Consider the following 16427-nt stretch of genomic DNA (forward strand, 5'->3'; position numbering starts at 1 on the left):
AGTTTTCGTGGGTCGGTTGTGTTCTCGGGATTTTTGGGGCCCCGTTCTCCATGTTTTCTACTTAAGCTAGGTTTTAATCATTATTACTCCTCCTTAGTTGGCCATCCTAAACCCAATTTTGACTCTTCGTGGGCATCATGACTGATGTTGTGCAGTTTTTTTTAATTATTTCGTTTGGTTTTTGTGCCTGTATGACGGTTGCCTTCTCCCTAAGGTGGTCTATTTATTCTGGGTTGCTCTATGTTGTCACTTTTGTCCCTAATTCCTTCTATCTCTCTTGCATTTCTATTTATTATCTCTTTCCTAACTTTACCTGTCACATCCCGACCCGAGCCCCCACCACAAATTGGGCTCGACTCCACCGTAACACGATATTGTCCGCTTTGGGCCCCGACTACGCCCTCACGGTTTTGTTTCTGGTAACTCACACAAGAACTTCCCAGTGGGTCACCCATCCTGGGAATGCTCTCGCCCGAACTCGCTTAACTTCAGAGTTCTGATGGAACCTAAAGCCAGTGAGCTCCTAAAAGGCCTTGTGCTAGGTAGAGATGGGAATATACATATAAGGCTTACAGGATCCACTCTCCTAGACAATGTGGGATGTTACAATCTACCCCATTAGGGGCCTGACGTCCTCGTCGGCACACTTTCGGCCAGGGATTGGCTCTGATACCAAATTGTCACATCCCGACCCGGGCCCCCACCACATCCCGGGCTCGACTCCACCATAGCACGATATTGTCCGCTTTGGGCCCTGACCACGCCCTTACGATTTTGTTTCTGGGAACTCACACGAGATCTTCTCGATGGGTCACCCATCCTAGGAATGCTCTCGCCCGAACTCGCTTAACTTCGGAGTTCCGATGGAACCCGAAGCCAGTGAGCTCCCCAAAGGCCTCGTGCTAGGTAGAGATGGGAATATACATATAAGGCTTATAGGATCCACTCCCCTAGGCGATGTGGGATGTTACATTACCTTTATGACCAATTCTCAAGCCCTTACTTCGAGCTCTTCCCACCCCATGAGGCCTATGTTTTATGTTAACCATTACATTCCTAGATGGGCTAACCCTTTCCCTATTCGACAACTTAGAAGGAACCCATTTTGAAAAGGTTTTTGGTACGTTCACCATGACTGTGGTGTCACCAAGGTGAGTACTTCGTTATGTTTATCCTTGAATGTGGAGTACATCCAAAGCAAAGTTCTTATGGGCAAGATGTTCGGGTAACACCTAGAGGCTAGGATTATCAAGTGGAAGCTTGGTCTTCTCTGGAAGAATGAAGTCAAGAACACATTTTATCCGAATCATTATGATAAGAACTAGTTTAATGTTGTGGTGGAAAATTGGCCGTGGTATATTCGGTGCAAAATTTTCACCTTGAGCGGTGGACCACTAAGTTTAGTGACATGAATACCATCAACAACTTGATTGTTTAAGCAAGGCTTCTGTGTGTCCCGGTGTAATACAAGGAGGCTAATATTATCAAGGTCTTCACTAAGCCTTCGGGCAATATCATTCGAAAAGGTGCCGTCATTCTTGGTCTAAATGGGCTCTTTGTCAAGATTCTAGTTGAGGTTGACCTAAGTTAGGAGATGAGGATAGCTGTTTCTTAATTGACAGGGTCTTTAAGGATGAGCTTCTCATCTATACTGAGGATACTCGAGTAGAGGATGATGTTATGGATGCTCTTCAAAATGATGTCATGTTATGTTTCCTAACGGTGGTTCTCCACGAAGAAGAGAATGCTAAAGTTGAAAAGCCTGGGCAACAGGCTGGTGCTGAGGTAGCTATACAGGACAAGTTGCAAAAGGAATATGGTAAGGTAGCTAACTACAAATGGGTTCCTAGAGCTGACCTTGTAAGCTATTGTTTAATGTTAAGTTTTTTAATTTGATTTTTGGTGGGGAGTTAGTTGTTCTCCTGCTCTTTGGCAATTTAATTGTTGTCTATGTTCTTGTTGAACCTTGTGATTATTTATTGTGTGTGGGTATGGTCATGAAGTTTTTTTTTTTTTTATTAAGAGTGAGTCTTGTTATATGTGTTTTGATTTGTTATAATCAAGATGTGATAGTTGTGAGAGCTAGTACAAATGTTGATTCTAGAGGTGAGTTTGTCGGGGATGCCGTTGAAGGGAGTGTGGCTTCCCCTATGCCTAAAGTTGGTGTTTTGAGTCCAAGTAAAAGAATCTAGAAAGAGTTTGCAAATGAGGTGGGGATTAGCTATCTGGAAGAAATAGACGGATGAAGTACCTAGTGTGGAATTGTAGGGGCATTGATAGAAGTGAATTTAGGAGTAACTTTAGTTTTTTATGTAACTTGAACAAGATGAATCTTTTTTGTTTGTTAGAGATTAAGATGGGTATAGATAAAATCCAAAAGAATTTCTTTGGTAGGTTTTTTGATGAAGTCTTTTGTTGTAAACTTCTTGGTAGAACATGTGATTTGTGCCTCTGCTGGAATTATATCACTATTAAAGTTAATACCATTGCTTTGACTTCTAGATTTTTTTTTCATTGTTGGGTGCAAGATTTGAGTAATAAAAGGCAACATTTCATCACTTTTGTGTATGTTTACCCTAAAAAGCAGTTGCAGCTTGCTCTTTGGCAAGAAATTATAAACTTAAACTATGCCTTGGTGTTTTATAGGTGACTTTAACAACATCATTATCATGTCTGAGAAAGTTGGGGGGGAACTAAAGTGTGAGTGGTGACATGTCTAATTTTATTAACTTCTTAAATCATGGTTGCTCCACCCTAGATTCAAGTTCTTTGTTAAAGATGTTTGGCACTGCCATAGCACCGTTTGTGGTAAGGATCTGTTTACTAGTTGTGTAGGTACCTTTAAACACTTGGTTAGTAAATAGAAAAGGGAAGTTTTTGTTAACGTTTATGAGCGGATATTATAGAACCTTGCATCCTTCGAGGTAAATCAATGTTTGCTTTCTTTAATTATAGATGAAGAAATTCGATCAGTTGTTAATGCTATTACAACCTTAAAGGCCCCTAGTTTGGATAGACTTTAGTGCCGGTTTCTTCCATGATATTGGGAAGGACCTAAATGTTTCATTACTTCAATGTCATCTATGTAATTTGCTTTGTTACATCCCACATCGTCCAGGGGAGTGGATCTTTTAAGCCTTATATGTATATTCTCATCTCTACCTAGCACGAGGCCTTTTGGGAGCTCACTGGCTTCGGATTCCATTGGAACTCCAGAGTTAAGTGAGTTCGCGCGAGAACAATCCCATAATGGGTGACCCACTGGGAAGTTTTCGTGTGAGTTCCCGGAAACAAAGCTGTGAAGGCATGACTGGGACCCAAAGCGGACAATATCGTGCTACAGTGGAGTTGAGGCCCGGGATGTGGTGAGGGCCTGGGCCGGGATGTGACATGCTTAATCTTGGGACATGCACAAAAATGAGCAATTTGCTTAATCTTAGGACTTTTAGGATATGCATAGTACATGCTTAAAGGATGCACAAAATATTCCCAAAGCATGCACAATACGTGCTCAAGGCATGCATAGTACATGCTCAAGGGATGCACAGAACATGCTCACTACATGCTCAACACAAAATATGCACACTGCATACTAAAATTACTAATATTACTAAAATTACGATAACATTTACATGGCAAGACAAACACCGCTCCACTAAGTACTAAAATTATGATTACATTTAAGCGAATAAACCGCAAAATGTACGATAGTTGAAGAAACAGAATTGTTTGGTTATAACAAGAAAAACTAGTCAAATAAATGTTGTCCGTATATGACTTTGCAGAAACGCACTACCTCATATGAACTCGATCGCAAGCTTTAGTCTAAAAAACCCCATGTCTTCGGAATGATGTTGTCGATGGCCAAGCCGGTGGATAAGTTAGTCGGCAAATTTAAGCAAGAAAACTCCGCAATCTGCCCTACCACATAACAATAAGTGCACGTTACAACACACTCGATATTTAAGATGAAGTTAAAGACAAGTAAAAAAAAAACGTATTCATTGTCCTGCTGCCCATATTTGGTTCATGATCAATGCTAAACAGTTTATCCATTGTTTTCTGGGTTAGGCTTAAATTAGGTCGCGCCTTGTCGAATCTTGTCACCTTCAGAAGACTATGAATTACAAAACAAAGATGCAAAAGTTGTTTCTTCACTTTTGCCCACATTGACCTCGAGAAATGTGAATCATAAATCGTGATGGTGCGACGTACAAGATGGACATAAGCCAATAGCCAGTTATCGCCGTTTACGGGACATGGGATGAATACTTTGTCGATATCCTCCCATGCACGCATGTGTGGTGTCACGCTTGCATGCCTAATGCGACATTGACCAAGTGCCACGAAGGCATAAAAATCGAAGTTTCTTTCACCTTTGCCTTAAAATTTGTTTTAGCGTTCTCAAAATCCGTAGCTTCTTTTTTCATTTTTGCTTGCACCGATGCATTGCAACAAAATTAAAAAATTTCTCACAAAAAACAAAAACAAAGGACATGTCTGCCTATTTGTAAATGACAAAGAATTCATATTACAAACATAAGTAAATAGAATCGAGGGTAAGAATAAGAACATAAAACTTTCCCAAAAAAAAATAGTACATCGTTCCCAAAAAAATTTAGGATGCTCTAACGCTCACTTCCTCAGAAGGTAAAGGTCGATGTTGATGTGTTGAATCCAAGGTGAAATGCATTGTAGGCAATATTAAACACTTATAATCACTTATAATGTGGTAAACATAAAGTAGTTACAAATTCAGAAAAAATGCTTACGTTGCTGTGCAGAGTACCCTCCGAATAGTTGAGTATGGCAAAAAAATCCCAACCCATAATAGCCAATGTGTATAAGTCGATTATATCACTGGTACAAAAAAAAAACACATGTTGTTATTCCAATTTGGACAGTTGTTGAATATTCAATTGTTTGAAATACCACTGAAAGTGGACGTACCTTTGCGAATGGGCCCAGTTTGTCATCGATGAAAACCTCCACATCATGCTTAGGGATAATCCGCAGGGGATCCGGGCAACTCCGACATCCTCAGCTCGACTATCGGAAATTTATCTTCTTTTTTTTAGCCTTGGAGAAGGGTGAAAAGGTGCACGAGCTGCATTCCTTTGCGTTTTAGTCGCATCCCTCATTGAGAAGCAGCTCGAAATTAGATGGACTGGTAGTTTTGTTCACGTCGACGCCTTTCTCATTTTGGCCATTATGCTTGCTAACCTCCATGTCGTTGTCTCCCTCTCAAAGATACACAACTTGGCCTTCTCCTAAGTTACCATCCAATTTAAACTCCAATATATGCATGAGTGATTGGGTGACATCCTTTGCATACTGTGTTGAACAAGACAACATCAAAAGTCAGAAAAGTGACATCTCATGTCGATACGACTGTGTCATTTCCTGCAAAGGGACTTTTGTTCGGTAATAGAGGTGTGGGGTTATGCAAACGATGTTGTTCCTACCGACTTATCAGGGCTCAAGGTCTTCTGAAATGATTGGCTGGCTGCGTCAACCTGTAGACACTCAACCTCGGCAGCCAGGGCCCCCGGGCACCCTGCTCAACCTCTAGTTCTTCCAAAATTACCCTCAACTAGAGCTCAATCAACTGTGCAAACTCATCAAACTCTCTCCTTGGAATAAACTCATAATCATGCGTATGAAAAACAAAGATTTCATAAATTACCCCCGAAAATGAGATCCATTCACAAAAATAATAAAACAATGTGTCTAAATTCAAACTATAATGTACAAACTGCTGAATTGGAAATTGATGGCAACACTCGCTTCCTTTGGTGTCCTGCCTTCGTGTTCCTTTTGCCTTTCGATGAAGGAGTCACCTTGGAGTCATGATCAACATTGGCAAAACCTTTACATTCGCGCTCTGGTGTTGCATTCGTAAAAGGCTTAACTTCGTCAAACATTCTACTTCAGTAAGGGCTTTTTTTGCCTCGGTAGAAGTAATGGGCTGGACTACAAGCTGCATTCGACAAAATTGGTGTTGCATAAGTTAGTACGATCAATTTTATTTAAAGTGCAGTAAGTTTATTAAAATTGGAAGAACTTGTTGCGGGATGATATGAAAATAACATGTGTCGTTTGTTGAGCAAATTCAACCCTCTTCAACTTCTCATGCGACATATTTACATTGGTGTCCGCATGGCAAATTCAAGGCAATAACTCAGGGTTCTCCATCAACACCCTTAAGTTCTTTTTGTCTTTAGGTATGACAAAGTTTCAAACAACTAAATCTGCAAAATTGAAAGTTATAATGTAAATAAATTGCAGCGGAAACAAATGTAAAGTACGTTAAACTTATAACAAAAAAGGGAAAAGAAATTACCTGTAATGCATACAAAAACCCCTTTAGGTTATAGGAATCCTGGGTACCAGCCCTTGATTTCTCTACTCTTTTTCTTTTAGAATGTTGTACTGGTTAAAGCAGCGATGGTCATGATTGACATCAACAATTGGAAGGACACCAAACCCCAATGATAGGTCACCCCAGTTTTCTTCATTGTCTACCAACTCAAGCAGATGGTAGTCAATGGATGAGTCATTTTCCTTCCCCAAAATAATAAAGTGGACGAAGTACAGCATGCCCAGCTTGTACAAATCATCTTCATTTTGGCACTCATTGAATTAGTCCTTCAATTGTTTTAGGGTTATCTTCTTCTTTACCCTGAAATACATCTCTTTAATATGACATTCATTTTCCTTTTGTTTGGGGGGAATTCTCCGAACTTCAATTCGTTGATCAAATAAAATTCGCAACTTTTGAAAGTTGTGACATCTTCCTCAAACATGAAGGATAATCATATATCACTCTATCCTTAATAGCCTTAAGGATAACATAGTGGTTAAGCTGGTCAAACCAATCAATGCAGTCCACGTCAACCAAATGGCCAAAACAAGAATCCTCGAATTTCTTGAGTTGATCTTTTGAAAATCAGCCTTTTATATTACACAGACACCCTAAGGTGTCTGATAGACACAGAAGATAGTAGCAAGAAATAACTCGTCCAACGGGCACACAAGTTCTGACAAATGATACTATTTGACTTTCGACCTGCAAGATTTTCCACAGAGCCTTTGAATCCAACAATGACAAACATAAGTTTTATACACACATGAAAGTAATAACATAAACATGCACACATGATATGGATAGTATATGCACATTATATGCTCAAATTCAACCCATTCATGAACCAAATTCAAGCAAGTATGCCTAACATCTACACATGCACAAAATATGAACCAATTCATGAACCAAATTCAATCAATTAATTTCCATCAATATCAAAAGCACATGCACAAAATATGTACACAATATGCATAAATGAAGATTGAACAAACCATGAACAAAATTAAATTCAAAATACATGCAATTCCACAACCCTAAAGCTAATCCGTTAATTTTCCTCAAATTAATTGTACAAAATAGTCAATCGCACCCAAAACCCTAAGGGGGCGTTTGTTTGCCCTCACTAAGTGGGACTGGACTAGACTAGATTAAGTGTTTGTGTAATTCTGTGTTTGATTCCCGTGGGGACTAACTTTAGTGGGACAAAGTGGGACTCACATGGACTAACGGGTTCGCTAAAGGGTCTTACCTAAACCCCCCAAAATTGGGCGGACTACTAAGACCAATCAGCTCCACTTTCCTCGCTTCACCTTTCCCATCTACTTCTTCCTCACTTGCTCATCCATTTTCAAAACCAGATAGTGGAATCTGAAACCTATAATTCAACCCAGAATTCAAAACCCATTTTCAAAAATCCAACCCAGAATTCGAAACAAAAAAACAAAAAAAAATTATAAAATCGCTACATTTGAAACCCAATCGTTCCATGAGTTGCACATCAATCGTTCTAGTACCACCAGAATCCAAATTGCGTCGTGGGTTCTGTTGATTGTGTGACTTGTTCATTTGCTTGGCTATGAGAGAGGGAGTTTTTGTCGACGACGAGTGGGATGAGCACCGATACCTCTACACTAAGAAGGAGAAAGAGGAAGTAAAGGTGTGAGAGAAAGTGAAGAGGGCGAGTTGTGTTGTCTGCAAAGTGGTGAGAGAGGGGGAAATGGGAAGCAATTGTACTGAGATAGAAAAGGGGAAGTAGCTGCTTCCAGAGTAATCCATTATCTTCTAAAAAATAATGGCAGAAAATATTTTATAATATAATATTTAGTTTATTATTTTTATAATTTAAAAAAGAATTAACAATATAAAAAAAATAGTGTGGGTCTTGAAAAAAATTTAGTTCATAGTTTAGTCTGGCACTGCACCAAACACTTCACTATTCTTGTCCTACTTAGTCCAAGACAAGCCAGTCCAACTTAATCTCTGAAGTTAGTCCAGTTCGAGATAGTTTGGTGCAACAAATGCACCCTAAATTTTCAAACTGGGAAAACCTAAGTTCAAATAATGAAAATTCAATTCAAAACGTATCTTTTTTTATTATTATTATTTTGCCATTAGTATTGTTTGAATCCATAAATACCAAACTCGCCTTGGCCACGAAACTTATAAAAAAATGATTGTAAAGTTGGTGTTGGTTAGAAAATTGGACAGAATTTGGGTCACGCCGTTTGGCTATTAAAGTTCTTCGAGCTGGGGATTGGGCAAGAGAGATTTTCAGACAAATAGTAAATGCTAGAAAATGGGTCAAAAAATTGGACAAGGATTTCAAATCTTGTCGTCAGTTAGAAAATGGGTTGTGCCGTTTAGGTAAGGGGTTTGTCGAGCTGAGGGTTGTGGTTTTCGAACAAGAACAGAGTAAATGTTGAATGGGTTGGATGAAATAACCCATTTATATTGGAGGGAAATTTAGTCATTTCAAGTTTTAGGAAAATCCTATTCCTGTCATATTGTTATGCATATCATGTGCATGGTCTATACATATCCCAAAATTTTTTATTTTGGACCTAAGATTAAGGAAATGGCCAATTTGTGTTATTTTTCCATTTTTTTATTACCATCCTATATCATATTGGGGAGATACCTCGATCACACTAGAAAAGTGTGGGTTTGGGTTTGGAGCTGTAAAGCCCCTCCAAAATGAGAAACTTTCTGTGGAGGGCTCTCTGTGATGCTTGTGCCACCAAACTTAACCTGTATCGACGTCGGTGTGCTATTTCCCCACTTTGCCTCATTTGTGCAGAACGAGAGGAGACTATGAAGCATATTCTTCTGCTTTGCCTGTGGGCATCTAGGGTGTGGAAGGAAGGTCCATTGAGCCTTTAGATTGATCAAAGCTCTATCACAACTTTGGGCGAGTGGTTGTACTCAGTTGGAAATCAAAATCTGGGCAATAAGGTGGACCTTGAACGTATTATCTCCTATTTGGTCTTTTCGTGTTGGTTTATCTGGAGGGCCATATGTGATGCAATTTTCAATGAGGTTCATCATTCTCCTTTCAGAACTATTCGGGTTATAGTCACTGACATGGATTCTTTTAAGTTGGCCTCTTCGTGTATTCGACCATCAGGTGCTGATAGAATCACCCTTGCTCGTGGTGTGTATCGACTTGTTCGATGGTCTCCTCCCCCTGTTAACTGGAGGAAGATAAATGTTAATGCTTGTTGGAGGAGAAACTTTCTATGCGGTAATATTGGGATTGTGGTCAGAGACAGCTACTCGGGTTGTAACGTGGTGCGGAGTGTGAGGGTGCATGCATTTACTATTGAGATGGTGGAGGCTCTTGCCGTTCTGGAAGGGTGTTTATTGGCAAACAATTTACAACTGCTGGAGGTGGTGATTGAATCGGATGCGCAAGTTATTATGCGGTCCCTTAATTCTCTTTCTCTGAGTTGTGATTGGGACCTTTTCCCAAATCTTATCCCTGTTCTGGAGATTGGGAGGAGTTTTCAATCATGCTCCTGGTCCTGGGTTCTGCGAGCAACAAATAGGGCGGCAGATTTCGTCGCGAGGAATATATCACCGGAGATGTGCGGCTTCAGCTGGGTTGTTAGACCTCCATCTTCGCTTGTAGGTATTTTGAACAAAGACGGTCTTCCTTGTCCTCCTTTGTAAAGGTCGGGATCCTTTTTGCACAAGTAGATGGGACGACGCTGGTGTCCTGCGGGATGGCGTCGCATTGTGTCCTGTTTATCTTGGTCTTTGCTCCCTAGGCTTTCGGGGAAGCTCTCTTTATGTTGTTTGGCCTGGTGCCCTTCTGCTTCTATGAATTGTTCTTTCAACCAAAAAAAAAAAAAAATGAGGGTTTCTGTGGAATTATATTTTAGTTCATAAATTGTCTTGATTTTTTTTTCCTATCAAGAGGTTGATCATTTTATTCTAAAAGGAGATTCAGATTTCTTTCAATTACGTTTTTTTTACTATTTTTTAATTTTTTGACATTTAACCCTTTCTATTAGAAATGGCCTAATGATTTTGAAGGCCCCTAAAGCTGACATTAAAAAACCCAGCATATACCCGCACCAAGCCCAAACCTGAGCCCAATCGAAAATCTAATTCTTCATCGCTTCTGACCCAACTAAACCAAATGGGGTGTATTCAATTGAGAATTTAAAAGACTTTAATAGATTTATAAATTCATGAATTTTTATGGAATTTAATTGATTTGTATAGATTCCATATAAAATTTTGATTCAATTTCTTCAAAATCTTATAGGGAGGTGTGAGATTTGTGGATGTTTTAAGATACACTACGAAATCTCTCTAATTCCCTCTAATTTCTCAACTTTCTCAAATTCTTTAAAATCAATTTGTAATTGAATACAACTCAACTGTTATAAACTTATTTAAAATCTTAATTGAATAAAGGGGGTGTATTCAATTGAGAATTTAAAAGACTTTAATAGATTTATAAATTCATGAATTTTTATGGAATTTAATTGATTTGTATAGATTCCATATAAAATTTTGATTCAATTTCTTCGAAATCTTATGGGGACATGTGAGATTTGTGGATGTTTTAAAATACACTACGAAATCTCTCTAATTCCCTCTAATTTCTCAACTTTCTCAAATTCTTTAAAATCAATTTGTAATTGAATACAACTCAACTGTTATAAACTTATTTAAAATCTTAATTGAATACATTCGGATTTTTAAAGACTTTAATAAACAATCTTAAAATTCTAATTGAATACATCTTGAATTTCAGAGAATCACTTAAAATCTTGATTGAATACACCTAAATTCATTAAAATAATTAAAATACCACAAAACTCAATTGAAATACAAGCAAAGTTTTGAAGTCCAAATTTTCGCAGATACAGTTTTTCTGAAGCGCGAAAAAGAATAAAATATCACAAAATCACAAAATAATGGGAGGGTTTCCGATTCTGAAACTGAAAAACCCTCTTCTTCTAGGGTTTTAAGTTCACCCTCTCTGAGCTTCGAAGCTCCGTCAATGGCAAGCACTAAGCCCGTCGACGCCTCCCTCTGGTGGGACTCTTTCTCTCTCTTACTAACCGAGCTCGAAAATGCCTCTCTGTCGTCCGACCTCCCTCCCATTCTGGTAAACCCCCATCTCTCTCTCTCTCTCTCTCTCTCTCTCTCTCTCTATATATATATATATATATATACATGAATAAAAATGTATGAAAAGTTTTGAACTTGATTGGTATTTTACTAAGGTAAAGACATTGAAGGACAATCATGCATGGTTCGTGGACACAGTGTCTTGCTTCAAGCCGCCCAATGAGAATTCGAGGGAGGCTTTGAATTCACAGCAAATGAAAATTGGGTCTCATCAGTTGAATATAAAGCCTGAATTGAAAGATAAAGCTTTGAAAATCAGCTCCTATTTGGTGAGTTTGTACTGCTGCTTTTATCCCACTTTTACTTCTAAAATGTGTGTACATCTGGTGGATATATATACATACATTTTGGATTTTCAAATCAACTAAAATTCCGAATTTGAACTTCGGCCTAGTGTAAAAGTTTTTGTTTTTTGCTTTCGGGCTCAGCGAGAACTTTGATTTCGTTTTCGAGTCTCAATTACTGACTTGTAAAACTAATCAAGCAGTTTAGGAATAATGAAATATGTTATAATGGGACTTTTTCTGAGCTTGGAATGATCCACATGCAAAATTTCAACAATTGGGTGCTGCTTGGCTGATTTAATTACATGTTCTCATGTTTTTGGAAGCAGATAGATAATGATATTCTGTATAACATTTTCAACAATTGGGTGCTGCTTGGCTGATTTAATTACATGTTCTCATGTTGTTGGAAGCAGATAGATAATGATATTCTGTATAACATAATGATGGTCATTGATTCTCCATTTGCTACGAAACTTATTTTGTTGTTTGTCTCAGTGTCTGGATGAGGTGCAATTGTACATTCTTGTTGAAAGGTCTCTTGAGAACAAAGATGTAGCTCTTGACTCTATACTGCACGAGTATTTTCATGCAGTTAGTATCTCTCTCATTGCCTGGCTGATATGAGTGTTGGATGCTATAACAGTTCCTATGTTCTAAGTACTTGGTGTGAGGGTTGGATGAGCTCGGTGCAAACGAAATTATTTGCTGCTTACATAAATACAACAACAACAACAACAACAACAAAGCCTTTTCCCACTAAGTGGGGTCGGCTATATGAATCCAAAAACGCCATTGCGCTCGGTTTTGTGTCATGTCCTCCGTTAGATCCAAGTACTCTAAGTCTTTTCTTAGAGTCTCTTCCAAAGTTGTCCTAGGTCTTCCTCTACCCCTTCGACCCTGAACTTCTGTCCCGTAGTCACATCTTCGAACCGGAGCGTCAGTCGGCCTTCTTTGCACATGTTCAAAATCACCGGAGCCGATTTTCTCTCATATTTCCTACAATTTCGGCTACTCCTACTTTACCTCGGATATCCTCATTCCCAATCTTATCCTTTCTCGTGTGCCCACACATCCCACGAAACATCCTCATCTCCGCTACACCCATTTTGTGTACGTGTTGATGCTTCACCACCCAACATTCTGTGCCATACAACATCGCTAGCCTTATTGCCGTCCTATAAAATTTTCCCTTGAGCTTCAGTGGCCTACGACGGTCACACAACACGCCGGATGCACTCTTTCCATCCAGCTCGTATTCTATGGTTGAGATCTCCATCTAATTCTCCGTTCTCTTGCAAGATAGATCCTAGGTAGCGAAAACGATCGCTTTTTGTGATCTTCGCTAGATTGCTCCGGTCATTAGTGTGGATAAGTATATAAATGGATAGAGATAGGAAAGCAAACACAAGATGTACGTGGTTCACCCAGATTGGCTACGTCCACGGAATAGAAGAGTTCTCATTAATTGTGAAGGGTTTACACAAGTACATAGGTTCAAGCTCTCATTTAGTGAGTACAAGTGAATGATTTAGTACAAATGACATTAGGAAATATTGTGGGAGAATGATCTCGTAATCACGAAACTTCTAAGTATCGGAGTGTGGTGTCGTCTTGACTTGCCTTATCTGTCTCATAGGTAGATGTGGCATCTTCTCTGGAAGTACTCTTCCTCCATCCAGGGGTGGTATCTTTAACTGGTGGAGATGCACAAGGTAATGTATCAATTTCACTTGAAGCTTACTTGTAGTTTCAGGCTTGGTCAAGCGCGATACAAACCATGTAGTAGGAGTCCCCCAAGTCGCCGAGCTAGGGGGTCTGCTGAAAGAGGTGACAGACAAGGTAAGCAATCAGAGCTCCGACTGATTGTTCACCTTCTCCCCATCTTGCAGCAGCATGAAGGATAAAGAGAAGAAAAATGAGAAGAGATGATATGAGATACTTTTGCTTTTGAAGAAGTAACTTTCCACAGGCTTATTCTTGAACTGAGCTGGAGGGTTTTCTGGTTTCCTCCAGAGTATAAGGCCGACTGAAGAATTTGAGGGTCAAAACAAGTCCATCAAATCTAGAGTACGTTCCACCCTGCTGATATGGGATACTTTTGCTTTTGACAGAGTAATGAATGTATCGGCACGTGTGCTGTTACGCTTGTCTCCACATGCTTCCTTGTATCCTTCGCACTTGCCCTATCTGTTCCTCAAGCAGATGCGGAATCTTCCCTGGAAACATAAGATGTTGAAGATGAGTACTCGAGAGCAATGCCAGGTAAGTAATCAGGTAAGGGGTTCCAGGCAGTCAGTTCCTGGCTGGAAGCTTGATTCCAAGTGCTGACTGATTGCTCTCTTTCTCCTTGTCTTGCAGGTAAAAACAAGGCCAAAAGAAAAGACAGGGAAAAAGCATGATATGGGATACTCTTGCTTTTAACCCTGATGATATGAGATATTCTTGCTCTAGTATAGCTTGTTTGCAGAGGTATTATCGGGGGGAAAGAAAGCTGAATATTTCGAAAGGCTTCGTTGGGAGTGCCCTCTCAGATATGATGAAGGGTTGAGCATTTTTGCAGGTCTGCCTGTCCGTTGGGGATGGAGGTCGACATATATAGGAGTCTCCCTAACAACAAGTAATAATGCTATTCCTTTACCCTGCTTGGTCATAGCACGGTAGTGGGAGCTGCCAGTTTCACTTGTTTTAACTCTGTCAGAGCACTTTGAAAAAGTGGTCTGTGGTATCTGGCTCTCGAGATTCGGAGAACGATGCCTCTTCGATTTTTGAGAAAGCAATCATGATGGGGGTATGACTCTCGAGATTCGGAGAGCAGTGTCTCTTCGATTTTTGAGGAAGTAATCATGTTGGGAGTCTGGCTCTCGAGATTCGGAGGACGGTGCCTCTTCGATTTTGGAGCAAGCAATCTTGTTGGGAGTGTTGTCTCGAATGTGAGTAAAGGTTGGGCATGTTTGCTAGTCTACCTTGCCACGAAGCACAAAGGTTGACACACAGGGACTTTCCAATTATCCAGCAATGGTACTGTTCCTTTACCCTCTCTTCGATTTTGAGAAAGTAGTCATGTTGGGAGTCTGGCTCTCGAGATTCGGAGGACGGTGCCTCTTCGATTTTGGAGCAAGCAATCTTATTGGGAGTGTTTTCTCGAATGTGAGTAAAGGTTGGGCATGTTTGCTAGTCTACCTTGCCACGAAGCACAGAGGTTGACACACAGGGACTTTCCAATTATCCAGCAGTGGTACTGTTCCTTTACAGTTGTGGGTAATAATATGGTAGCTAGACCTTCAAAATTTATGTGTCTAAACTTTTGTTAGTGCTGTTTCTTTGCTATTCTTTTACCTTTCTTGGTCAGAGCGATGTAGTGGGAGCTGCAAGCTTCACGTGCTCAACTTTGGCAAAGTTATTTGTGGTACCCATGAGCTATTGTTGCGTGTGGGAAGTGGGTGATTGAACAGTAAGATTCATGTGCTTTCTACTTCACCAGAAGTCTTCGACAGAATGCCCATAATTTCTGCAAAGCTGAGTGTGCGTGTGACAGGTGCTGACAAGGCTAGAAAAGTAGGTGCCTCTTCGATTTCTGAGATCGGCCCTCGTGGTCTCTGAGCAGCCCAGCTTTTGAGAAAGCGAGCGCCTCTTCGATTGATTCGGAGAACGATGCCTCATCGATTTTTGAGAAAGCAATCATGCTGGGGGTCTGGCTCTCGAGATTCGGGGAGCAGTGTCTCTTCGATTTTTGAGAAAGTAATCATGTTGGGAGTCTGGCTCTCGAGATTCGGAGGGCGGTGCCTCTTCGATTTTGGAGCAAGCAATCTTGTTGGGAGTGTTTTCTCGAATGTGAGTAAAGGTTGGGCATGTTTGCTAGTCTACCTTGCCACGAAGCACAGAGGTTGACACACAGGGACTTTCCAATTATCCAGCAATGGTACTGTTCCTTTACCCTCTCTTCGATTTTTAAGAAAGTAGTCATGTTAGGAGTCTGGCTCTCGAGATTCGGAGGACGGTGCCTCTTCGATTTTGGAGCAAGCAATCTTATTGGGAGTGTTTTCTCGAATGTGAGTAAAGGTTGGGCATGTTTGCTAGTCTACCTTGCCACGAAGCACAGAGGTTGACACACAGGGACTTTCCAATTATCCAGCAGTGGTACTGTTCCTTTACCCTTGTGGGTAATAATATGGTAGCTAGACCGTCAAAATTTATGGGTCTAAACTTTGTTAGTGCTGTTTCTTTGCTATTCTTTTACCCTTCTTGGTCAGAGCGATGTAGTGGGAGCTGCAAGCTTCACGTGCTCAACTTTGGCAGAGAACTTTGGCAAAGTTATTTGTGGTACCCATGAGCTATTGTTGCGTATGGGAAGTGGGTGATTGAACAGTAAGATTCATGTGTTTTCTACTTCCCCAGAAGTCTTTGACAGAATGCCCATAATTTCCGCAAAACTGAGTGTGCGTGTGACAGGTGCTGACAAGGCTGGAAAAGGCTGGAAAAGTAGGTGCCTCTTCGATTTCTAAGATCGGCCCTCGTGGTCTCTGGGGAGCCCAGCTTTTGAGAAAGCGAGCGCCTCTTCGATTTTTGAGATCGGCCTTCGTGGTATTTGGGCAGCCCAACTTTTGAGAAAGCAAACGCCTCTTCGATTT

At 40.3% G+C, this 16427-nt stretch overlaps 2 protein-coding genes across 8 annotated transcripts in view; both read left to right on the forward strand.

Moving 5' to 3' along the window:
• The first annotated feature begins 9448 nt into the window (after positions 1-9448).
• Positions 9449-10036, forward strand: LOC114827410 (uncharacterized). Its single transcript, XM_029109195.1, has one exon. It carries the CDS (start codon positions 9449-9451, stop codon positions 10034-10036), a length of 588 nt encoding a protein of 195 aa, XP_028965028.1.
• Positions 10037-11247: 1211 nt separating this feature from the next.
• LOC103428372 (uncharacterized) overlaps positions 11248-16427 on the forward strand; it is a 49233-nt gene continuing 44053 nt past the window's right edge. For 3 of the 7 annotated variants that reach the window (XM_070806621.1, XM_070806623.1, XM_070806630.1), the window contains exons 1-3: positions 11248-11489; positions 11608-11781; positions 12295-12390. In XM_070806621.1, coding sequence (XP_070662722.1) covers positions 11382-11489; positions 11608-11781; positions 12295-12390 — 378 coding nt within the window. In that variant the 5' untranslated portion in view covers positions 11248-11381. The remainder of the gene's footprint in view (positions 11490-11607; positions 11782-12294; positions 12391-16427) is intronic. The other 4 variants (XM_070806625.1, XM_070806626.1, XM_070806622.1 and 1 more) reach the window with 3 other exon arrangements.

This window comes from Malus domestica, chromosome 10 (genome assembly GCF_042453785.1).
Source record: "Malus domestica chromosome 10, GDT2T_hap1".
NCBI classification, from domain to species: Eukaryota; Viridiplantae; Streptophyta; class Magnoliopsida; order Rosales; family Rosaceae; genus Malus; species Malus domestica.

Excerpts from the sequence above, each read along its gene's own strand:
- LOC114827410 (XM_029109195.1), top strand. The coding sequence starts at position 9,449 with ATGGATTCTTTTAAGTTGGCCTCTTCGTGTATTCGACCATCAGGTGCT.